Source organism: Maniola hyperantus, chromosome 9 (genome assembly GCF_902806685.2).
Source record: "Maniola hyperantus chromosome 9, iAphHyp1.2, whole genome shotgun sequence".
In the NCBI taxonomy this organism is placed as follows: domain Eukaryota; kingdom Metazoa; phylum Arthropoda; class Insecta; order Lepidoptera; family Nymphalidae; genus Maniola; species Maniola hyperantus.
The window spans coordinates 8,701,330-8,726,372 of record NC_048544.1 but is presented as its reverse complement, the minus strand read 5'-3'; the positions used below and the strand labels follow the sequence as shown (position 1 = coordinate 8,726,372).

At 35.6% G+C, this 25,043-nt stretch overlaps 3 protein-coding genes and 1 long non-coding RNA gene across 5 annotated transcripts in view; 2 read left to right on the top strand and 2 right to left on the bottom strand.

Annotated features, from left to right (window-relative positions):
* The window catches only part of Flo2 (flotillin-2), a 240,649-nt gene that overhangs the window by 81,804 nt on the left and 133,802 nt on the right, over positions 1–25,043 (bottom strand). The gene's annotated exons all lie outside the window — the stretch shown is intronic.
* LOC138402780 (uncharacterized) overlaps positions 1–25,043 on the bottom strand; it is a 91,289-nt gene that overhangs the window by 497 nt on the left and 65,749 nt on the right. The gene's annotated exons all lie outside the window — the stretch shown is intronic.
* LOC117985616 (uncharacterized) lies at positions 1,151–17,796 on the top strand. Of its 2 annotated transcripts, none has more exons than XM_034972387.2 (2): positions 1,151–1,291; positions 17,211–17,796. In XM_034972387.2, the coding sequence occupies exon 2, from the start codon at positions 17,253–17,255 to the stop codon at positions 17,787–17,789; it is 537 nt and encodes a 178-aa protein (XP_034828278.1). In that variant the 5' UTR covers positions 1,151–1,291; positions 17,211–17,252; the 3' UTR covers positions 17,790–17,796. The 2 variants fall into 2 exon arrangements, with proteins under 2 accessions (XP_034828278.1, XP_034828279.1); XM_034972388.2 differs by lacking the exon at positions 1,151–1,291 and adding an exon at positions 9,051–9,386.
* Positions 17,858–20,962, top strand: LOC117985601 (glucose dehydrogenase [FAD, quinone]-like). The gene is made up of 2 exons (XM_034972365.2): positions 17,858–17,998; positions 19,099–20,962. Exons 1-2 carry the CDS (start codon positions 17,858–17,860, stop codon positions 20,806–20,808), a joined length of 1,851 nt encoding a protein of 616 aa, XP_034828256.1. The 3' UTR covers positions 20,809–20,962.

Genomic DNA, 25,043 nt, shown 5'->3' with positions numbered 1-25,043 from the left:
GTAGCTTTACGTTGTCAATAAGTTTAATAAAAAAATGTATGATTTTAATTTTTTTTTTGAGGTTCTAATTGTAATTGTTCAAGTTAACGGTTACCTGTGCGATTTATAGCGGTTACGCACGGAGAAAGATCGGATCGGATCGGATCGGATCTTGTGATCTGATGAAATCTTTCTCCGTAAAATCCGTGAAAATACGGATATCAAAAAAACTGTGACCGAATTCGGATATTGTTTACGCACTCTGAATCCGAGGTAATGCGAAAGTGTTCGTACAAACAGTACTACTACGGCTACTTCAGCCGAATATTTCTTCAGAATTGGAGACTCACGGATGAGGGAAGTCGGACTAGTGCGTAAACTACCATAGAAATAGTTCTATGACTACTTCGGAACGTATATTCATGGATTCGGATCGGATGTAGTGTGTAACCGCCGGAAAACGTCGTGAGACGTCTTCATATTATTTTCGCAAATTTACGCACAGTTAAAAGAGGAGTTTTGCGTATGTTCCAAACGAAAATGTGAATCTGTTGTTTGCCAGATTTTTCACACTGTCTCAAATATTTACATACAAATCTTTTAACTCATGTAACTCTAAAATTGGATATTTTTAAGGAAATCTGGCAAACCACAGACTAAAATATTAGTTTCTAGAACGCATCTATAAAATATTATTAAGTTCCATTAGTTAGTATTCAAATGAGAGCTAAATTACGTTTGTTTAGAGCGAGTAACGGAGAGACCACCGTTAACGTTAATTAGAGAAGTTACAATTATTTTTTTCACTGTGATGATCGTAGGTGTAAAGCTACTGACCCCCAGTGGCGTGCAGCTCATAGAGGCATAAACGCACTGCTTACCCTCATTGTAATAAGTCAATGCTTATTTTTCATTTTAACCTGCCGTAAAATAAGTTCATACCTAAATGCATACCCTGGCTTGAACTCCTGTGCACGCCACTGCTGACCCCACACAAAAAAGAAACGCTTTAGGGATGCTCGCATCACAGTCGTTATTCTATCACAGTTCTGAGTTTTGCCCAAGAGCGTTAGAACTGAACTTCAAATTGTCATCTTTATTTTAAAAATGTACCTCATCTCATATGTACGTCTTGAAGAAGTCTTTATACTTAGAGTAGGAGTGAGACGGTCTACCGTCACGCACGCGCAGTGGCAGAGAGGCGCGCGCGCAGTGTACTCGTAAAACTCTCGATTTCGAACTTCGAAACATGTGGTGCATTTGAAAAACACTTTTTGGATCTTGGCGAGGATTCCGCCCCTTTTCTATTTCGGTAAGTAATCTTTACAATAGAAAAATTTCGTTCATATAACAAAAAGAAAATCGTTATAATTCATTTGTGTGATTAAGTTGAGCAGATAGATATAGGCATAGGCTATTCGTGCTCTGATCTCGTTAAGACTTTTTCAGTTCGTTATCAACAATAAGAAATGCCTACTTAGTTTATTTTTTGTCAACAATAAGCACACTGAAAGAAACAATTATTATAGAACAAAATAGTGAGTAGCGGCATTCCTGGATACCGCGTAGGTCGGGAAACGTTTTGATCAGTAGCTAGACACGACTCGATATCTCCTATTCGATAAAATAATAATTCAAGAAAGCGAGAGCAAAGAGTTTCAACTAACATGCAAAAGAGCAGTACCACGTATAAAATTATTTATGATTTTAAGACGGAATGAATACGTAACATCATGATTACATTCAATTTGCAAAACGACAGAAACGCAAAACGAGAGTATGAACGATCGTAGATGCATATTTTTTGAGTTATAAATCAATCAATCTCAAATCCGTTTTTCTGAAAAATTAAATCAATAGGACTGTCAATAGTTCATAGATACATTGCGGAAAACAGACACCGTTTCCGTAATCGTTACCTTTTTCTATACTAATATTATAAAGAGGTAAAGTTTGTAAGTTTGTTTGTAGAGGGTAACCTCTGAAACTACTGAACCGATTCTGAAAATTCTTTCACCAGTAGAAAGCTACATCATACAGTGACATATCTCAATATCAAAAAAGTTAGAGATCCCTACGAAAATTGTAATAAGCTATCCGCGCAAAGCCGAGGCGGGTCGCTAGTATAATATATAGATGTACATACATATTACATAATTCTGGCCAAGGAAATGATATTTTTCATTACCACCGTCATAGATAAACGTCCACTGATGCACATATAGATATCTTGTAAGGACTTCCACACGCCTCAGTATTGCGCCGCCTGAATCCATCAGGGAGCCACCCTTGGGACTCGTTTGATGCCATCTGTCCACCTACTGGGGGATCTGCCAATGTTGCACTTCCAGTGCGCCGTCGTCGTTCTAACATTTTGGGACCCCAACGTCTATCCTGTTTTCGAACTATGCTCTCTACCCATTTGCCGAGATGTAGAATGAGCTCTCGGTTATATCTTGAATCGACGATACGTCAAATATTAGAGTATTGGTGACGTGAAATCAAAGAAAAATAGGCGATTCATAGGCTATCTTGCTAGTGACGTCATAGCTTTGACGTTTTGTTACAAGTTCCTAACTGTCGTGAACTGGGTCCGAGCTACAAGTATGTCAGGGTGACATTTTTGTTTAACTAAAAGTAAGAGTAAGCGCAAACCGAGAGCGGCTAATTTTAAGTTTATAAAACTAGGAGCTGCTCCTCGGCGACACTTCACTCCGAAGCGTCGGAGGGCTTTGCCATTTACCTAAGCCTTTCTCTATCTAACAAATAAATCCGTAGACCGCGGAAAAATATCTTTTTTGTGTGAAACATAGTGTGTGAAAAACAGGTGTACGATATTTGAAGACTGCAATATGTTACTCTAATCCCCTAATTAAATTTTAGTAGAAATCACAGTAGGATTCGGATTTCTGTAGTCAGGTCTGTATAAAAATTAAATTAAAAGTTAGTGAAATTGATCTCCACAAAATGACTTAGTACTGTTATTAGAGCAGGGTTGACGAATGTATCGAAGTGTTATGGCGGTGCAACATTTTTTTTTTTTTTTTTTTAATAGATATAGCGAGCAAGCGAGCAGGCGGGTCACCTGATGTTAAGTGATTACCGCCGCCCATGAACATTTGCAGCACCAGAGGAGCCGCCGATGCGTTGCCGGCCTTTTAGGAATTTGTTGGTCCGCCCCTTGAATAACCCCATGTTATAATCTAGTGGGAACACCGCCGATGGGAGTTGGTTCCACAGTTTGCACGTGCGTGGAAAGAAGGATCTGGCGCAGCGGACGGTCGAAGTGCACCAGACACCCAGATGGTGAGGGTGAAATTCCTTACGGTGGCGCGCGGTGCGGTTGTAGAAAAAAGAGGGTGGAATGAGGTCAAAAAGCTCTTCAGAGCACTCCCCATTATACAGGCGATAGAACACGCATAGAGAGCTAACGTCTCTGCGGTGCTCCAGGCTTTCCAACGAGCCGGTTAGTTTGGGATCGTCCACAAGTCGAACAGCCCGCCTTTGGATCCGATCAAATGGATGGAGTTGGTACTGGGGTGCTCCAGCCCAAAGGTGGGAGCAGTACTCCATGTGAGGGCGGACTTGCGCCTTATAGAGTAGGAGCCTATGCTCGGGCGCGAAGTACCGCTTTGCTCTGTTGAGCACCCCAAGCTTTTTGGAGGCTAATACCGGAATATAATGGACATACCGGAAGATCGTAGAGACCCATGAAATACATTAATGAAGTCGGAACCACGGATGTAATTTACAAAATATATAATTAAGAGCCCTATAAGAGAAGGTGTAAGACTATTATCATAACACTTAACAAGCTCCTATTAAAAATGTCAATAGCAACGTAATACACAACGTAACTTACATAATCTTTACCATAGGTAAGTACACAATGTAAGTTTACATGTGCGTTTCACTTTCATTTGTAAACATTATTATCTATGTTAGTATGCAGTTATAAGTTTGTAGACCGACAATATTTTCAAAAAAATACCGGCCAGGTGTGAGTCAGGCTCGCGCAACGAGAGCTCCGTACTACAGTCGTATTTTTTCGACATTTTGCACGATAATTCAAAAACTATGATGCATAAAAAGAAATAAAAATCTGTTTTAGAATGTACAGGTGAAGACCATTCATATGATACCCCACTTGATATAGTTACCTTACTTTGAAAATTGAAAATACTAATTATTAGTTCATGACCACATATTTTTTTTGTGTGATGTAAACACAAATTTACGGTTTCAGATTTTTCCCTAATGTCAGCTATAAGATCTATCTACCTGCCAAATTTCATAATAATAATTCTAGGTCAACGGGAAGTACCCTGTATAGGTTTCTTGACAGACCGACAGACAGACAGACAATAAAGTGATCCTATAAGGGTTCCATTTTTCCTTTTGAGGCACGGAACCCTACAAAGTAGAAAAGTTAAGCACTCATTAACGCTTTAATGTCTCAGTTAATAGCATCGCTATTATGTGTACTGCGTGGACCTGACCGTGCTACCTGAACAGCGAAGTCAAAGGGTCTGCCAGTTCATCATCATCCTTATCATGATCCACCCATACCCGACTCACTACAGAGCACGGATCTCCTCTCAATATGAGAAGAGTTTGGCCATAGCCAAGTGCGGATTGGCAGACTTCGCACACCTTTCAGAACATTATGGAGAACTCTCATGCATGCGCAGCCTAAATTCTAACACCTGTACCTAAATAAAAATGTGCAACCTTACAGGAGAGTGAAAAAAACCTGCTGTTTTCAGGGGTTTGGGTTGTTTGATGGATACCGTGAAGTAGATACTTTTTGTTTCTTTAAAAGTTCCTGTTGCATGTTTTCCGGTTTCTAACTGGCCGAAACGACGCGTCTCTTCATTATCAAGCGAATGGCTTCGAAAAAAAATAACTTACATACGTGGTGTTAGAACTCAAGCGACGATATACATATCTGTTTCTTGTGTCTAACCCAGATAAAAACGAAATTAATATAATGTTTATGAAATATCACTTAACTATAGGTAAGTATAATTTATCTTGATGAAATTAAGCATAGATATAGCTTGTATCTTGAAGACGTACATAGGCTAGCTACGAGTACATTTTATCCCGCAAAACACAATTACCACACAATTTAAGAAATAAACGTTTTTCTTTCTTATTGTCTAAAATCAATAAAATCCCCTGGGGTTTATTTTTTATTTTTTATAAAGAATATTAGCCATGTTAAATGACAAATATTCCCCTTTCCTCTCCAATTAAGCGTCAGGCTTGTGCTAGGAGTAGGTACGACAATAGTGCAACGGGCGGGGTTTGAACCGTCGACCTTTCGGTTTTCAGTCCACTCCTATACCGGTTGAGCTATTGAGGCTCAAAAATTTGTTTTAAAAACTTAATCCACGCGGACGTAGTCGCTGGCAATTGGCAAATGTCGCTGGTGGTTAATCTAACAATTTGTGAAGATCAAACAGTATATTTACACACACGCCGAAATAAATCCTTAAATACGACCGAGATGATTTACAAGCTTTCATCGTAACAATGTAATTTTATTAATCAAATTAATTAGAGCCGCGAATGCGCGCGATAATAACAAAACGTAATGAGTATAAAAATAAATTTCAGATCTATCACTTGGCTCATCGTTTCATGAAGAGCTATCACATTTTGGAATTAGGGTTGTCAAAGACGTCACAATAAAAAGGATTCAAGTGAGCTGGGTCAATATTAGTTACAAAATTAATTGATTTTTATTATAATTTACTAGATAATGACCATAACTTCGTTAGCGTGGATTTAGTTTTTTAAATACATCTTGGAAACTGTTTGATTTACCAGGATAAAAGTAGCCTATGTCCGTCTCCGGGATGTGAATAATCTCCGGACCAAATTTTGTTATAATCAGTTAAACGAATGGTTCCTCAAAATTCCGTGAGAATTGTTTGATTTTCCGGGACATAAAGTAGCCTAAGTCCGCCCCCAGGATGTACAGCACTCTACATATCTAAATCGGTTAAACGGATGGACCGAAAAAAGCTAGACAGACACACTTTCGCATTTCTAATAAAGTATAGATTAGTATGGATTGCAATATTAGTATGGATGTACCAAAAATTATACTTACATAGTAAATAAAAAAAATTATTAAAACAACTGACTTCCAAAACCACTACAAAGTAAAAAAACTTTTGTTTCTACACGTCTATGTATGTTGAAGTCGGGTGAGCTTCATGCTTTGATTTGTAGTTTCTGTTATTATGCTCGCCCGACTTCATACATACATCCACGTGTAGAAACAAAAGTGATTTTTTACTTTGTAGTAGTTTTGGAAGTCAGTTTTTTTATTTTTTTTTATTTTAAACTTTTTAGTGTATATACTCATTGCTTGGTACCTAAAATATTAATTCACCAGCAAAGCTTTCCAAATCCACACGGCTTAGGAGTTCAGTACCCTCCTCCAGCATCAGGATTGAAGAGTTGGGTCTTGGAATTCAATAACAAAGTCTATGCTCGGCATTTACAATGTTATTTCACCAGGAACAGTTCGTGAATCTCTTTGGTTTAGGAGTGCTGTACCATGCATCATCAGGTTTGAGGAGTTCGGCCTTGGAGTGTAATCTTGGAGCCGTTGCTTGATACCTAAAATATCAACTCACGATCAAAAATTACCGAATCCCCACGGCTTAGGAGTGCAGTACCTTGCAGCATCAGGGTTGAGGAGTTGGGATCCGAAGTTTAATGGTGTAGTCTATGCTTGGCCATAGAAATAATATTGTATCATCCGCAGTTCCTGAATCTATGAGAGCGCTATGCTTGGAGTTTCTCTACGTGATCAAATCAGGAATGAGGAGATCCGTAGGAGAACTAGAGTAACCGACATAGCTCAACGGGTTGCGAAGCTGAAGTGGCAATGGGCAGGGCACATAGTTTGTACAACCGATAGACGTTGGGGTCCCAAGGTACTGGAATGGCGACCTCGCACCGGAAGACGCAGCGTTGGAAGACCCCCCACTAGATGGACGGACGACATCAGACGAGTCGCTGGGAGCCGCTGGATCCAGGCGGCGCAAGACCCAGCAGTGGACGTCTATTGGTTGATGATGATGATGAATAAGTATTGCTATGAAAGTTTGTACTATGTGGTCCAATATTCTAAGTTTGCTCAGTTTCACCTGTCTTCCAAGACGAAATCACTTAAGTCTAAAAAACTAGAGCAAGTGCAAAAACCAACAAAATTTATTATAAATTGCAACTCATTGTTAGCAGTAAAATAAATTTTACGGTAGGGTAACTATTTTCACTACATTTAGTGCATGATTACGGTTATAAAATTTTCTCATAATATTGTTTATAGACAGTGGCATCTATCTAGCATCCTATAAAGTTTTTATTTATTTATAAATCTACTTGTCACTAGATGGCGCAAAACAGAAAGCTCCTCGACACGCCTAGAGATGGCGCTAGAGTGTTTTACTACTTCGCGTCTTGACTTGATGACAGCTCGCTCGCTACAAATTAGAGCACACAAAAATTTACAAAATCATAAATGTAGGTATTATTATGGATACAGACAGACACTTCAATTTAATTTATAAGTATATATTATGAAACAAATTAATTACTGAAGCAAATTAATGGACTTACCTACAGTACGGGACCGGTTGAGATAGCAATCGGCAATCGTGTTTTAGACTTATATATTTTTTTTATAATTATTATTTTTTTATAATTTATTTCCACAAAAACAAAAGATCGCGATTGTATCGCGTTATTGCAGTATTACTAAAAGTTTTAAAAATTTGGACACCACGAGTTACCTACATTAAATAAAATTCATCATCATCATCATCATCAACCGATATACGTCCACTACTGGACATAGGTCTCTTGTAGAGACTTCCACACGCCACGGTCTTGCGCCGCCTGAATACCAGGGGTTGAATACAGCGGCTCCCTAATATTAATCTCTCAAAATCATTTTTTCTCCCTTCTGACAACATGGTAACATTATGACGGGAACTTTTAGGCGATACCAATTTTTTTCGTTGAAATGCAAAAATATAAGCATTCACTAAGAAGGTGTTCTTGACACCAATAAACTTTTAATATCTAACCAAATACAGATTATGTAATCGCATTAATTTAGTTGAAATGTGTTATTACAATAATAATAGATTTTAGATCTTAAATTTTAGTATTAGTTAACTTAGATTCTTTTTTTAATTTTTTTATTCAGGTTCAGTTCTGGTCCCTGTATTTTTGCATTTTGTATTACCTTTTAAGTCCAATGGCACTAGATCCAGTTGGATGGTTGCCACAGCTAGCTTGATCTTCCTACTGTTAATGTATCTTCTTGCCTCCTTTAGTTTTTCTATTTTACCTAGCTCATACACAGATGAATTATTTACCTCTAGCTGTGACAACCTCTAAGTAGGTTTACAAATAAGCAGCAAACCTGTTTTTTTAATTACTAAAATAGCTTTAATTGAAACCTGTTAGCTGTGCAAAACAAATAGGTAAGTAATGCGTATACATTCAAGTTATGCAAGTGTATCATGAAAAGGCAACAATATCGAAACTTAAATGTCATCTCTTAAAATTGTCTAAAAGTAAAAGTATGAAATTTGATTTTAGCACCTTACTTTAGGCGTTCGTGAAATACTACAATATAATTTCAGAAAACTAAGTCTCTATATGTAGGTTATTATTATTGCCAGTACTGCATAATTTTAAAAGATAAAATATTATAGGGGCGCAGCAAACGCGCAGCTCAGTAAATCTGATTAAATAATAATCAAATCACAATAACCATAACGAGCCGAATAAACCTGGAGAACTTTTATCAACTTCCTACAGCTTTACAGGACTTCATTGAATTTTGAAATAAGGTTTTGTTGCAATAATTGTACTTCTATTAAACAAAAACTTAATAGAAAAAAGTATGATTTTTAAAAACTTTTTGGGGGCTGTGATGATGGAAATTTCATGAGGGACTTTGCAGGATCCGTGAGAAAAAACCGTCGTGCGAGATAAATGAGGAGACTAAGACACTCAACTAGTCGGCTCACTCGCTCAGTACCGCAGCACGCCAGCGCACGCCTCCGATGAAAGTACTGGAACACTTATGACTTTCTATCAACTTTGGTGAATGTTTCCATTGGTGAATAGAACCCTACATAAGTTGGAAGTATAATATTATCTGAATAGATTGTCGTTGCTTTTAATGTTTACGGTGAAATTCGTGATATCACGGTAGTTTAAACGCTAAAATAGGAATTTGATAAGAACTTTATAGAAACGAAAGTGTTGTGTTGATCGTGATCAGATTGAGGTCGTAATTTTTGTGACAAATCGTGACAATAAAAGAAAAGTTTGTCATAGTTCACCTTGTTCACAACCATGGATTTAAGGTAATACATATATTTTATGGAAGTATTATAAAACTTTAATAACTTTTATACCTTCTAATATAATATTATGTAATTTTGAATTACAACGAAAATGTACTTTAGTTTAAAATTTTAATCAGTTTCATATTCACATTCATATTAAGATGTAAATTCCTCATAAGTTTCTGTGAAAAATGTTTCTCACAAACCCTACCTGGGTTTTAGGAATTTATGAATGAATTATGAAAAATGTTTATAAAAGAAGTGCTTTGTCAAAAAAGTATTAAATAGGTCGAACAGACATCAAATCATAATCACATATATCATAATAGTATTTGCTTCTAACCGAATGCCGACCGGTTATGGTGCATAATAAAATCATAAAAATGCGCGGAATCGTTCCTTCACTCGTTGGATCTCTATCTGTTCTCATTACACAATAACGGTCAATGAAGGCTACCTTATTCCACCAGGCGAGGCAGAGCACCGTATAGAATTCATTATAATTGAAAGCAGTAACTTTGATGAGTTAACCCAAATGATCAAATTATTCGTAAAAGAAAACAATACAATCTACGTAAACTGACGTATACCTGAATTCTAAAATTAATCCTGGTCAATCCTGGCCTCTCGGATCGCATCTTATGACATCAACGATGATGTTGTTGTTTGGTTTTTCGTAAAATAATGAATAGGTTGACATATTTCTATAAAAATAAAAAAACGCTTATAAAGAATATATTTAGTGAAATTGCAATCACTTGAAATGTGGGGATGGTTTTACTGAACATTACTTCATTAGATATATTCTGATTTGAAATATTGAGGACTGCTTGAATGTTACTAGTAATATCATAATATATAAAAAGAAAAGCGACGATGCCGTGTAGAAAACAAAGGGGCATGGGTTTAATAAAAACTGCCATACCCCTTCCAGGTTAGCCCGCTTCCATCTTAGACTGCATCAGCACTTAACACCAGGTGAGATTGTAGTGAAGGGCTAACTTATGTCTGAATAAAAATAAAAAAATATCACGAGAGATGGCTATCATCAAAGAACCAAAACAAATACAGACAAACAGCAAGGCATACTAACCTCTCTGAGCTTGTAATACAATAGAAAGTCAATTTCACATTACTTTAGACTTCGTTTCCTCGTTCACCGGTTCGGCAAGATTCCAGCCACTTTAGCCCCGTCATTAGCTCGTGTTTTTTACATTTCTTACGGTCAGTAACAACAGTAGTGGTGGGTACTTTACATGTCCCATACTTTAAAATTTATTATGTGTTATGTTAATTTTTTCCGTCGAGTAAATTCTAAAATATTAGTATTTGATTTTATGAAGATAAATCAAATCATCAAAATCATTTCTATTTTATGTAGATTAATTAAATGACGTATTACGCAATATAGTAGGAAGAGATAAAATAAGGTTAAAATAAAACCAACTTTTTAATACGCAACTGATAAACTGGTTAGCAGCGAAACGATTTATAAAATAGCTCTAGATCATAATGAGTAGAAAGATCATATTATTTTAAAATATATGATACATTTCATATGTAATTTTGATGGTGATTTCACTATTGGGTAAATAGTAAATACCTGTGAAGGATCAAAATGTTAATTGTAACAGTTGCAAGACGTTCTTTAAATCTCGAAACATCTTTTCAAACGTAGCTTAAAATGTCACCCATTATGGTAGATATATTTGTTCGGAGCTCATATTCCATTACGGCTTCGCAATTTCGCACCGGAACTGGAAGCCGCTGCCGCTAGTGAGTCCAGCTACGGTTTCCAGCAATATGTTCTTAGAAAATTACCAATACCTAACTCCACAATTTATGTAGTTCTTTACTTAGTTCCTTCCGTCTTTTCTTTCGATATACATTGCCACCGATTCCGTTGTTTTTTTTCTAATCTTTTTTACAATGCTAAAAAGGGACAGAACATGAACTTTACATATAAAGACTCTAAATTTTAGTGCACGCTACAAATTTAAACAGTAGGCTCGCGACTGTGGGCTAAAATCACGGGGTTTACCATCCAAAAATTAAATTTAAAACTGTCAAACTGCGTCTGTCCTTTTCATATTACATTAGTAACAGAAACTGAGAGTCTTGTCTAATTCGGTGTTACTTAACTTATATTAGCAACAGCCACCTAAGTATTGAATCAACAAACGTAACCTACCTTACGTATCAACTTTCTCTAATGCGGGGGCAAAGAGTATACGCACATGAATCCTTTTTGGATGAAAGGTCTGTAGCAACATAAACCTAAATTTTGAAGAAGTGCAATATAAAACGCGAAAGACTTAATTTGGAGTCATAAATAGCTATGCATTTGATGAACATATATTAAAAAGAAATGGCGATTTCCTTGTACATAATTCGATTTAAGAATAAATTGCTACCTAAACAATTTATTGAAAAAAAAAATTAAGTGCCACCGGAGCTTTCCATTTTCCAATTTTACATATTATGAGGCCTAGAAATAAGGAGATATTATGTGTAAGTAAAATATAGTCCTCAACTTAAAGTATAATTAAATACCAGAATAAAATAAAGAATCTAATAATTATTAATTATTAAAATTACTTCAATAAAAACTTTTCTGATTTTTTATGTTGTACAAGCGTAAGGCCGGACTCAAACATTCGGAATCGTACACGGAAATCGGACACTTGCTTAAAAATTCAGATCGCTTATTTGTCCCATGGTTCCTCAGTAGTAAACGTGTGTCAAAATATAAAAATAATGCATATCGTACTTTTGCTATCCATATAGTGTTTTTGTTTTATTTACAAAATCAGTATGAGGGTACCAATACTTTGCAGATAAGGGATAACCATTACCTAGACTGAAACTACCAAATGCAAGGATAACGCACGTAAGCTAATGAAAGGAAATCGCTGTCCTAGTTTCGACGCTTCTGACGTTCTAAAAGTTGGTCATGACTCCAATCGGATTAAAATGACGTTACGTGTGTCAATGCACGTACACCCTCAATCGTCTTTGAATCGGTGAAATGTAACACAACAGTTCTACCATGCTAGTAATGATAGAAACAAATTGATGGAATATCAATTTTGAAACGGATTCTATAAAACCTGCATGGGTGAAAAGGTTTAAAAAGTGAAGAAAAATAATTAGCTCTTTCTAAAGTTTAGTTACTACACTGGATGTCTCGCAACTAATAACTAGCTATCTATCAATCTACCCTAAAATTAAAGATCTGACGGGGATCTGACTGATCTTTCACAACATAAAAATAAATAAATAATTCATCGCATTAAAAAGCAACAGAACATAATTATGACATACTTAATGAGTACGTAGTCTCTTAAAATGCTTGTACAGACCAAATTACAGAAAACGTAATTATTGTAAAGGTCCTATTTTGAAATACCACCACTCAAGAAATACTAATACTTAATTGTTTTGTGTGTATTATGGTTTTTTAGTTTATTGGTTGTCAATGATATTGTTCTTTTTGAAAACGTTGGGTACACCATGGTTATAGCATGGTTACACTCATTTCTAATCTAGTAACCTGAGGAGACGAATTGGGCAACTGTAAATGTAATGTCTCCTCGGGTATGTTTTGTCAGTAGATACAAATTAATAATTTATGATCCCGTTTGTTAGGTAAATTAAATTATTCAACATTCTAGATTTAAAAAAAGGTATACTAATAATTGTAGTATAAAAATATTTTGGAAATATTATGTACTTACATTGCCTTACTGCAAATGTTCATGGACGCCGGTAATCGCTTAGTCGCCTGCTCGTTTGCTCGCTATTTTTTTGTTTAATATTCTCAGTAGAAGACAACTAAATGTTAGGGAAGGAAAAGATCATCAATGAATTTATATAGGTAAACATCCCAAAGCAGCTTATAAATTGTATGCAATCACACAGCTCATACTATAAATATTAATGAAAATAAATACTGGTATTGAATGACACATATTTGGGGTTCCGCTGAAACCGGATGCTTTCTAGACGAACATGTTGGTAACGTATGATGTAAAGCTGAAGTTTTACAATTCTAATTATTGCATTCATTGGATAAACGTGAGCTACTTACAAATTGAAGTAATAAAAATAATTAAAATTTCTATTTTTATACCTTTTGTAGCTTTTTTTAATCATGATTTTGAAAATAAACAAAACACTTAAACAATTGCAATATCAAAGTATGAAGTATGCTCGCACAGATTGCAGCATCTTGCGACATGGTAGGCGAAAGGTCAGTTAGACAAATACCATCACTCGTCTTGACAGATATTTTGCAACACTTAAAATAAACTTGCCACCTGTTGTAAGACACATTAAAATGTAATGGCCTGAGCAGTGGTGCCTTAGATTTTATTGGTTTTCTTTGATACAAAGCTCTATCAATATCCTGCCATCTGTAGCTTCTGACGCTTCATTTTAATAAAAGTTTTATAATTATGTTTTGGTTCGGATGATCTTTACCATGGACTCTCTATACTACCATGATGGACTCTCTATTATTAAAAAAACTGTCATTAACGTGTCACCATCGTACAAATGATAATTTAATTCATCATAATAATATATTGTCTATAGTATAACACGAAATTTTATGCTTGACATAGTTTGCAATATTGCATGCGAAAATAATACAATGTAAGATAGTAGGTATATTAAAAAGTAGGTAAGTAGATGTGGTATATTTCATTTAAATTCAGATTCCACGTTTATGAAATGAAACCTGTATTATTGAGGACGACGTTGAAACCACGGCTCAATTTTGGAGCTAATATACAAAATTGAAAAGTGATGAAACCTTTGACCTGTATACAGTTCATTAAGGTGTTCTTTAAAGTTTTAAATGAGCCTATCTATATATATAAAAGGAAAGCTGACTGACTGACTGACTGACTGACTCACTGACTGGCTGACTGACTGATCTATCAACGCACAGCTCAAACTACTGGACGGATCGGGCTAAAATTTGGCATGCAGATGGCTATTATGGCGTAGAAATTAAAATTAGTAGAGTTAAAATTCTATCCCTAAAGGGGTAAAAGAGGGGTTTAAAAGTTGTATAGTCCACGCGGACGAAATCACGGTCATAGGCTTGTAATATAATGAAAAAGATTGAAATCATCATTACTATAAAGCTGATAGAGACGCGAATCAAAATTATCTATAAATCTATATATAAGGAAAGGCTACCTGTCTGACTGATTTTTGAAAATTCAACCTCTAAGGTTATCAAATAGGGGTATTTGTGTAGTCCACGGGGACGAAGTCGCAGGAATAAACCAGTCTTATATAAAAAAGGATGCAGAAGTATTGAAATGCCCAGAACCACGACCAATTAGATGGATCACTAAATATTTGTTTCTATAATCAATTTTAACAGGATGGTAATAATTGCTTCGTATAACCAGACAGCTTGAATATATTTGTCACGTTGTGTATTCTTTTTGTAATTTTTTCGATAAACTCAAGATCAAGAAATGTAAACGGCAAGAAGCAAACATAATATTGAACTTAATAATTTGTATCATTAAGAACATACATTTAGTTCCTTTAAATTTTAATGTTATGACAGAAACAATAGCAGCGCACGAGTTTTTTTCACGCTTAAATCTTTTAAAAGCGAGCCTTCATAATACGTTATTGCTGATGGTTATACGTTTATTTAGCATCATTGTACCTATAAGTTAATATTTATGGGTCATGTCTAATCTATTCAGTGTCCCCAAAAATAAAAGCAATTTCAATTTTTCAAATTTATTTTCATACAGCATTACACATATTGATACCTCAAGCCTTTTCTGAGAAAAGGGGCCTTTCTTTTGGACAGACGTCAGGAAGAAGGACAACAAAGTGATCCTATAGAGATTCCGTTCATTCATTATGAAGTTAAAACAACAATTCACATAATATGTAATATATTTAGTTACATGTACACATGATATAGACATTAACTATATTAATATTATGAAAAAGACCGTACGTATTTTTTCAGGTCTTAAAATGAATAAACACTTGGCCAACGCGTTGAAAGTGGAAAGTGAAAATTATATGATATAACATAGCACCCTCTTGGACTTTCTAGAGTTCAACAAAAATTACAATAAATGTCGATTTTACGATGCACTTTAATTCAGCAGTCTGTCAAATGTCTGAAAATGTCGAAGTTAATTGAAAAGCACAAACAGAAATAATATTCTACTTTCAAAACTTTCTCTAAACAAGGGTAAGTCCAGCTTAGGGGATCCGAACTTACTTTTCGGGTCATAGTCTACTGAGCTGTTTGCCAGTTGCTGTTTTGACTTTAATAACTCCAAGTTGCAACAGACCACAAATACCTATCTCTCAATTATCATAACTATTATGAAAAATTGCGTGACTTGTAGATAATTTTGATATAAGGCTGCCACGTCAAAAATATTTTACATACTCGTACCTAATTAAGTATTCATAGGCTACTTTTTGTGCAATATAAGTAGGTATTTTGCACAAAAATAATTGTGTCTTTACTAGATGCTATTTTTACTTTATAAAATAAAATAGAGTTCTATATAGATGAAGCAATAAAAGTAAACAAATACAAACGTCGAAGTGTAGATAGGTTGCAAGTTACAATTGACTAGTGAAAGTTTATACAGTTGAGAATTTACACACAGACATAGGAAACTTTGAGAGACATTGTTTTCCTACAAAAGGGTTTTCCTACAATCTTAACGTATTCATGCGCTATCAATTAATTGACTATTTGTAGAAACGAAGCAATTATTAAAAAAACCTGTTAGTTTTCTCTCACGCCTATTAAACCTCAACCTCAAGTTGAGCCTCAACGTATGTATTTCTTACTTCGCGTGTTTGTGCTAAAAAGTTAATATAATTGTTAATAACAATCAAGTACAAATCTAAATATATAAAAGGAAAAGGTGACTGACTGACTGATCTATCAACGCACAGGTCAAACTACTGGACGGATCGGGCTGAAATTTGGCATGCAGATAGCTATTATGACGTAGGCATCCGCTAAGAAAGGGTTTTTGAAAATAATTCAACCCCTAAGGGGGTGAAATAGGGGTTTGAAATTTGTGTACTCCACGCGGACGAAGTTGTGAGCATAAGCTAGTAAAATTATAAATGTAAAAACCAATGAATTTTGTTTAATAACCTGCCACAGTTAAATAATAGTATCCCAGAGTTAGACCATGTTTCAGCTAAACTATCAACAGATGGCGCTGAGCCATAAAAATACAAGCTTACGCTATGTCCAAGCTTATTGTATATCTTTTAAACAGACCATACAGCCAGTGCCATCAGAAGGGTCTTAACTGACTCGACTGAACAGCGAGTGATGAACTCGGGATATGAATCTTTGTGATTCAGTTCCACTCGCTAGTAAGTCAACTATCGCAGACTTGCTAGTAGAATAACTGACGCTGTTTTTGGCCACTTTTAATTTCAAATTAGCCCTACCTATAATAAAATATAATACCCGTAAAATTATGTCGTTAAGCCACGAAATAAGCTTTAAATCTACGACCTACGTACGTACCTACTATAAGGTACACGTACGTTAGGTAAAGGGTTTATTCTGTGTATTTAATCATTAAATGTTATAAAATAAAGAAAATGTGAAATGTGAAATGTGAATTCGCACGCGTCAGAACGGACACCGCTCATTATATTATTATAGGCTAGCATATTATGAATGGGCGAGAAAGAAAATGTATCGCTTCTGTCTGGTGTCCCATGATGCCTCAAGATCTTAATATTTAACATAATAAATCATTTCTGTAGTAATATGTTAATTAACGCTTTTTTTAACCTCTATTTCAGGAATCATATCTTCGAAAGAAGGTCGCAATCGCAAGTGGCATCATGGGTCAAGAGCAATCGTACCTCGGTCATGCCAGTGTTGCATCAGTAAAAAACTATCAAGACAAATACGAAGATCCTATACAGTACAGAGTTTCACCTATCGATTACCGAACGAGCGACTACGAAATAAAAGATTATAAACGCCATAAAGCTAGACGAAGTGCAGACAGCTTTAAAAGTGATAATTCTTCAACGGAAAGTAGTGGATATCGAAGCGGATCAAGTGGCTACGAATGCCGTTCGGAGAGATCTTCTAATTGCGACTATTATTGCACATCTCTCTACAAAAACGACCATTATAAAGCTATAAATAAGGAACTTTACAAACCTGTCAAAAAACCTAAAGAGAAGCGTCTCAAACAATTAAACGACGAGAAAGACGAAATAAAGAGCGCTAGGTTAAAAAGTTATCTAAGCGACGCAGAGAAAGCTAAACTAAAATCAGACCCGTCACCAAAAAAAGCTGGTATAAGAAATTACACTCCTAAAATAATATCGGCTGAGGAGCAGAGAAAAAAGTTAGAGAATTGGATATAGGGGTAAATACATTTAATAGGATAAGTTGTAAATATAATTGTAGAAGTAGATGTATATGAAAATTGAAAATGGAGGCAGCAGGAGCATTGGCGAGCTTGGCTCCATCACCTATCACCGTGCTGGGGCTAATACCACTCCTGGCTCTCGGCATCACGTACTTCAGATACCAGCAATACGACCCAGAGTCATATATTACGGATATTAATACTGTAAGTATAGAAAATCATCCTAATTATTATTAAATCGAATACTTACAAGACCAAAACAATGTCCCTAGTTTAGGGCTGCCTCTTTCAACATCAAGTTCCGAGGATCACTAGTTGTAATAAACAGGATTGTTGGTTACTAACGGCAACTCTTTAGCAAACACACTTGCTTAGTATGGGAGCTTGTTTATAGGTAATGTTACGTCATAAACATTTCACGTGCTTTTATTTTAATTGATAATTAAAATGGTGTCTAACACAAGATGTGGATAATGTAGGCTATTAAAGTCATTAAGAAATAATTGACAGAGACAACATCCCTATTACGCTATCATGTATCAGATCTCTATGTAAGATTTTACCGACGGAAGTAAACGCTTATTTGTGACTAGCTTATGCTCGCGACTTCGTCCGCGTGGACTACACAAATTTCAAACCATAGGCAGCCCCTTAGGGGTTGAATTTTCAAAAACCCTTCTTAGCGGATGCCCACGTCATAATAGCTATCTGTATGCCAAATTTCAGCCCAATCCGTCCAGTAAGTTTGAGCTGTGCGTTGATAGATCAGTCAATCAGTCACCTTTTCCTTTTCTATATTTAGATTTGTCCAGCTTATTCATTCGCATCGCAGATTTTAGTACTTACTAAAAAGTTCGCATTAGCTATTTCCGTGGAAGTCAGATTTTTGCTAAAAAAGGATTGAAAAACTGTATTAAATCAGAATTTTAAAAATAATATTGTTTCCTGATTATTTTATAAGCTTTTGCTCGCAACTTCTTTCGCGTGTGGGGTTTTGAGCATTCTATGAGAACCCTGTAGGGCGATTGTCTAAAACCTGCATCAATCATTATTACAATCTCAATTGTTCTGATTGGCTGAATTTGTGCGATTCTTGTTGCAACAATGCATTGTAGCCAATAGTAAGCGAGCGTCAACCAATCGGAGGTGATTGCGATCGTTACACTGTAGCTGTCAAACTACCGCGGTAGGCCCGCAGGTGTTTAGAAAAAACTTCAGGCGGATGAAGTCGCAAACATCTGATAGAAAGAAATATTGGTATTCTCTAGGAAGTATAAAACAGTGTTATTTTCTTTTCATTTCAGATAATGCCGATCTACGACTTCGTGGTAGTCGGGGGAGGTTCCGCCGGCGCAGTAGTAGCCTCGAGACTCTCCGAGATCGGAAACTGGAGCGTGCTGTTGCTTGAAGCCGGCCAAGACGAAAATGAGATTTCCGACATTCCAGCCTTAGCAGGTTACACTCAACTCTCTGAAATGGATTGGAAATTCCAAACGACACCGTCCAAAAACCGTTCATATTGCCTTGCTATGAATGCGGACCGATGCAATTGGCCTAGAGGCAAAGTACTCGGTGGATCCAGCGTACTTAACGCAATGGTGTATGTAAGAGGAAACCGTAATGATTACGACCTGTGGGAAGCGCTTGGAAATCCTGGTTGGTCTTATGATCAAGTATTACCCTACTTTTTAAAGTCCGAAGATAATCGCAATCCTTATTTAGTAAACACGCCTTATCATTCGGAAGGTGGATATTTGACGGTCCAAGAAGCCCCGTGGCGGACACCGTTAGCCGTAACTTTTTTAAAAGGTGGCATGGAACTGGGTTATGAATTTCGCGATGTAAACGGCGCCAAACAAACAGGTTTTATGCTGACGCAAGCAACGATGCGGCGAGGAAGTAGGTGCAGTACGGCAAAGGCTTTTCTAAGACCAATTCGAAACAGAAATAACTTACACATCGCTCTAGGAGCTCAAGTAACACGTATATTAATTAACAGTGTAAAAAAACAAGCTTATGGTGTCGAGTTCTATCGAAACGGTGAAAGACACAAAGTGAGGATTAAGCGAGAAGTTATCATGTCGGCGGGGGCATTAGCTACTCCACAGATCATGATGTTGAGCGGAATCGGTCCTGCAGACCATTTACGAGAACATAATATACCGTTAGTGGCTAATCTTAAAGTCGGGCATAATTTACAAGATCATGTTGGCCTAGGTGGGTTAACATTTGTCGTTAACAAGCCAGTAACATTTAAAAAGGACCGTTTTCAATCATTTTCCGTAGCAATGGACTACATTCTTCATGAGAAAGGTCCATTGACGACACAAGGTGTAGAGGGCTTAGCTTTCGTTAATACAAAATATGCTCCATCTTCTGGACAATGGCCTGACATACAATTCCATTTTGCACCGAGTTCCGTAAACTCAGATGGAGGAGAACAAATACGAAAAATATTGAATTTACGAGATCGAGTTTACAACACCGTTTATAAACCTATAGAGAATGCGGAGACGTGGACAGTACTACCATTACTTCTGAGACCAAAAAGCTCCGGATGGATAAAATTAAAAAGCAGAAATCCATTCCACGCACCATCAATCGAACCTAATTATTTTGCTTACAAAGAGGATATACAAGTGCTAACGGAGGGTATAAGAATTGCCTTTGCTCTATCAAACACGACTGCTTTTCAGAAATATAGATCTCGACCTCATAATATTCCACTGCCTGGTTGCCAACAACATCAATTATTCAGCGATGAATATTGGGAATGCAGTCTTAAGCATTTTACGTTTACAATTTATCATCCAACTGGGACTTGTAAGATGGGTCCAAACCATGATCAGGATGCTGTGGTTGATCCTAGATTAAGGGTCCACGGAGTGGCGAATCTAAGAGTCGTGGATGCAAGTGTCATGCCCACTATTATAAGCGGAAATCCTAATGCTCCTGTTATTATGATAGCAGAGAAAGCGTCCGATATGATAAAGGAAGATTGGCAGGTGTTATGACAGTGTTTAGTGTGCTTATAGTCATTGGATAGAACTATGTATTTATGTAACAAGGTACTTTTAGTTGTTTATTGTTAAAACAATTATCAATAAGTATGTACATAATTTCATCATACTCAAAATTGTTAATAAAGAAATAAATAAAATAAAAATAGTGTAGTCTTTCAGTTAATTATCAATTACCTCAACAAATTACTAATCACTACACTTTTTCTAAGAACGTAATCATCAAAATCGGTGTAGTCATTAGATAAGCTTATTTAAATAATAACTGGTTAAATGTGAGCCAAATACGCATACGGTAGAGTTCCGTAGACATGCTTATAACAACTGTTTTACCGTAAAGCAAAAACAAGAATAATTAATCAGAAATAAAGTTGTTTTTACTGTAAAGTGTCTCTAACTATACCTACTGTTTGTTGAAAATTTAACACGCACCGAACGTATTATCTTGGTTTCACGATAATTTTGTTTACAATTTTACTGCTTACGTACTAATATTCTAGAAATTTTGAGATTTTCAATAAAATAGTTAAAGCAATAGGAGATGAGACCATGAGACATTCAACTCTTGCCAAGGCTTAATTTAGTAAATTGCAAATTATTTCGAAAATCTATTTAAAAAACCTCATAATGTTTTCAAAATACCTATTTAACGAGTTCATTCAGTTTTCGACTCTTACTTTTCATGGAAGTACAGGAAGTTGGGAATTTTTATTTAAAAAAATTTGTAAACCCTACTTACTACGAGTGTAATATTATGTAGCAAGCAGTAACAACCAACCCTACTTTACAGATTTAATAGTTGCTGAACAAACTTGCTATAACATCGACGAAGAGATGACGGACAGACGGACTGGACGAAACTATGGGGTCCTTGTTCTACCATGGGACCTTCAATAGAATTAACACAAATAATGAACTTTCAGCACACTTTCAAAAACGTATAGCTCCATCTTTCGTATAGTAGTTCAGGCAGGATAGCGCCATCTACAGGTGAATAGCACTGCATTGTATGAATAGCACTCAGCATAGGCTTAATAAACACTCAGCGACATAAATATTACCTTTGGGCTTTGATGTCTTTGCAGTGTAGACACTTCCAACTAGATGGCAATAGATCGCTAAAAATCATAGTATTGTCAGTTCACAGTAAAATCATGGTGAAAACCATTGTTTTATCTTTAGGTCACCTCGTCTATGCAATGTGGTTTGGATGAACAGTCGATTTCTCATGTTTTTCTCCTGTTTTAAACTTCTCCATAAGATTTATAAATGTCCTCCTAAGATTGCCCGTCCAAGTGTTTTTAAAGCAGAGTTTGTTTAGTTCCCTATATTTTTAGTGTAAATAGGTATAGTATAACAAAATAAAATAATTATTGTAAAATGGTATAGTTTACTTTTACAACCATATACCTATACAATATACATATTCCATACTAATATTAACAATATTAATAAAAGCGAAAGAGTATGTCTGTAAGTTTGTCTGGCTATCCCTTTGTCGGTACCTATTCACGGCCCATTAGTTTAACATAAACTCACTAGTTTATTGGTAAATCCAAATACATAATACTCGTAGGTGTATAACATTTCACCTAAATATAGGTAGGTATGTATAATAAAAAGAAAAGTGACTGACTCATCAACACCCAGCCCAAACCTTTGAAATTTTGCACAAAGGTTACTAATGAAATAGGTTCGAAATGTAAACAACGAAAGGAATGAGGAAGGATTTTTCGAAATCCCACGGGAGCAAAGACGCGGGCGATCGCTAGTTATCAATAATGCGAAAACAAATTAATGATATGTAACTAATATCCAAGCGTGCAAAACCGGTTGAGATGCAACGAACTATGCATTTCCTATTACAAAATGCAATCTAATGAGATCGATGCTTTGATACATGAAAGTACATACCTAGTTACTACCTGTGACTTCATAAACTAAGATTTGAGGCAACAGTAACTTAGTAGACGTGACAAGATAATATATTAACGGCTAAAATTAATAATTCAATCCTATCTGTAATTTGTCGATAAGTTGCTTGGTAGGTAACGTCATGGTACCTACTATTGTATATTCAGTGGTAACGTTGTTATTTTTGAAAATTTTAGGTATATAGGTATGTTATTTTTTTACATTGACTTTTTTACAAATAATAACGTAGCTATCGCCAGATTATATTATGATGAAAAATTCAGGCATCTCCTGAACATGAAAGGCGTCGAAAAAGTTGAAAATAAACTTGGTTTTCCTTTCGAGTGATAACTTGTTTAATAGGTATTTTAAAAGTATCATTATATGGTTTTTTAGATAGGTTTTGGAAAAACTACCGTTTAAAATATGATGAGCAAAACAATTTTTAGCAACTAGGAATCGTACCTCATACTCTTGTCACGCACTTCAGCATTTATTTTTAATATGAAACTTACATTGATCTTACGGATCTATTACAAATAAAAGGAAAAAGGTGACTAACTGACTGATCCATCAATGCACAGCTCAAACTACAGGACAGATCGGGCTGAAATTTGGCATGCAGATAGCTATTATAATGAAGGCATCCGCTAAGAAAGCATTTTAGAAAATTCAACTCCTAAGGAGGTAAAATAGGGGTTTGAAATTTGTGTAGTCCACGCGGACGAAGTCGCGAGCATTAGCTTCTCCTGGATAAAATCAGACATTCCTGCGGAATTTTTAAAAACATTAATTAGGTACCTAGTACTAAATATTCTTGCTCCAGTAAGCCAAATCTAACTTACCTACTTGAAAATTAATGCATGAAATAGTACTGGATAATCTGGAAAATTTCGATGTAAAACACATCAACTATAACGAGAACGTGAGCGCATTCATTCATAAGCAAACTTTTTGTTTTATTTTACTAACCTAACGTGTTATTACAAGTTATTGGGAATTCTACTTTTTGTGGTTACATTAGGTATGTAAATTAAGTACATCTAAAAGGGCAGAATAAAATTAAAAATTAAACCATCGTCGATTGGTCAAACGGTTTCACATCGAGGGCACAGAGCGATCACGTACGCCGAATTATATAATGTACTAACTAACTACTAACATCATGCTTCGGTTCGGCGACTGTGAACAAAATATTGTTATAAGCAGGTTCCTCTTATAATGACATACCTGTTACTTGTATCGTGGATAGTAGGTAATCAATTAGATCATAAGTTAGCTTTCTTATGTTAGTTCAATTTTTTCGTTCTTCTGGTACCATTTTGGAATTAATATCAAGCAGGTCCCTGCTACTTTGTCCGTATTCTATCTCTAATTTTCCAGAGTCCAAGATTTTAGCCGAGATTTAAAGCAGCCAGAATAACGTCTTTCAAATTCCTGTACCTACTTGTGAAAATTATGTCATTATTATCGGTTCTAGACGTTTGGAAAATTAGATTTTTTCACGTTCTTGTTTATTAGTATAGATCGTTTATTAGTCAAACACAAGACGTTATTTCATTAAATATGTTGATGTTACTGTTGATAATGAAGCCCAGTTTCCAATTTTAATATTTAGAAAAAGGTAGTTATAGATCAGTATATATTAATGCTGCAGTTATGCTTTTAACAATTAATAAAACCTTAATTAATTAGTCTCAAGAGGTTATCTCTATTACTACTTCTAAAACAACATATTTTAAGCTATTAATAAAACTGTAGTAGTTCTTGCATCAAGTTGAAATACTGCACGGATTTGGCATATTTATAACTATTATTCTACATAAAACATTAAAGATTTTTATCCCGAAAAACAAAAGGGTCCTTTCGGGATAGGAACGAAACTTTTTATCTATTTTACTCCATAATTCCATCAAATCTGAACCAATTTAGACAATTCTTTCTTACTGAAAAGGTTATAAGGTCAGTTTAGTTTCTCCAAATTATGTCTGACTATTGCGTGTCAACCTACTTGAAAATCGATGCATGTAATAGTACTGGATAATCTGGAAAATTTCGATGTTATGTGACACATTAACTAACGAGAACGTGAACGCATTCATAAGCAAACTTTTTGTTTTATTTTACTAACCTAACGTGTTATTACCACTTATTGGGAATTCTACTTTTTGTGGTTACATTAGGTAATATATAAAATTCAGTAAGTATTACCTACTATTACGTTATAAAGACGAAATGAAGAATGTGAATTGTTTATTCACGCATAACCGATAGATACATACAATCACAATATTATTATAAGTACGAATAATTTT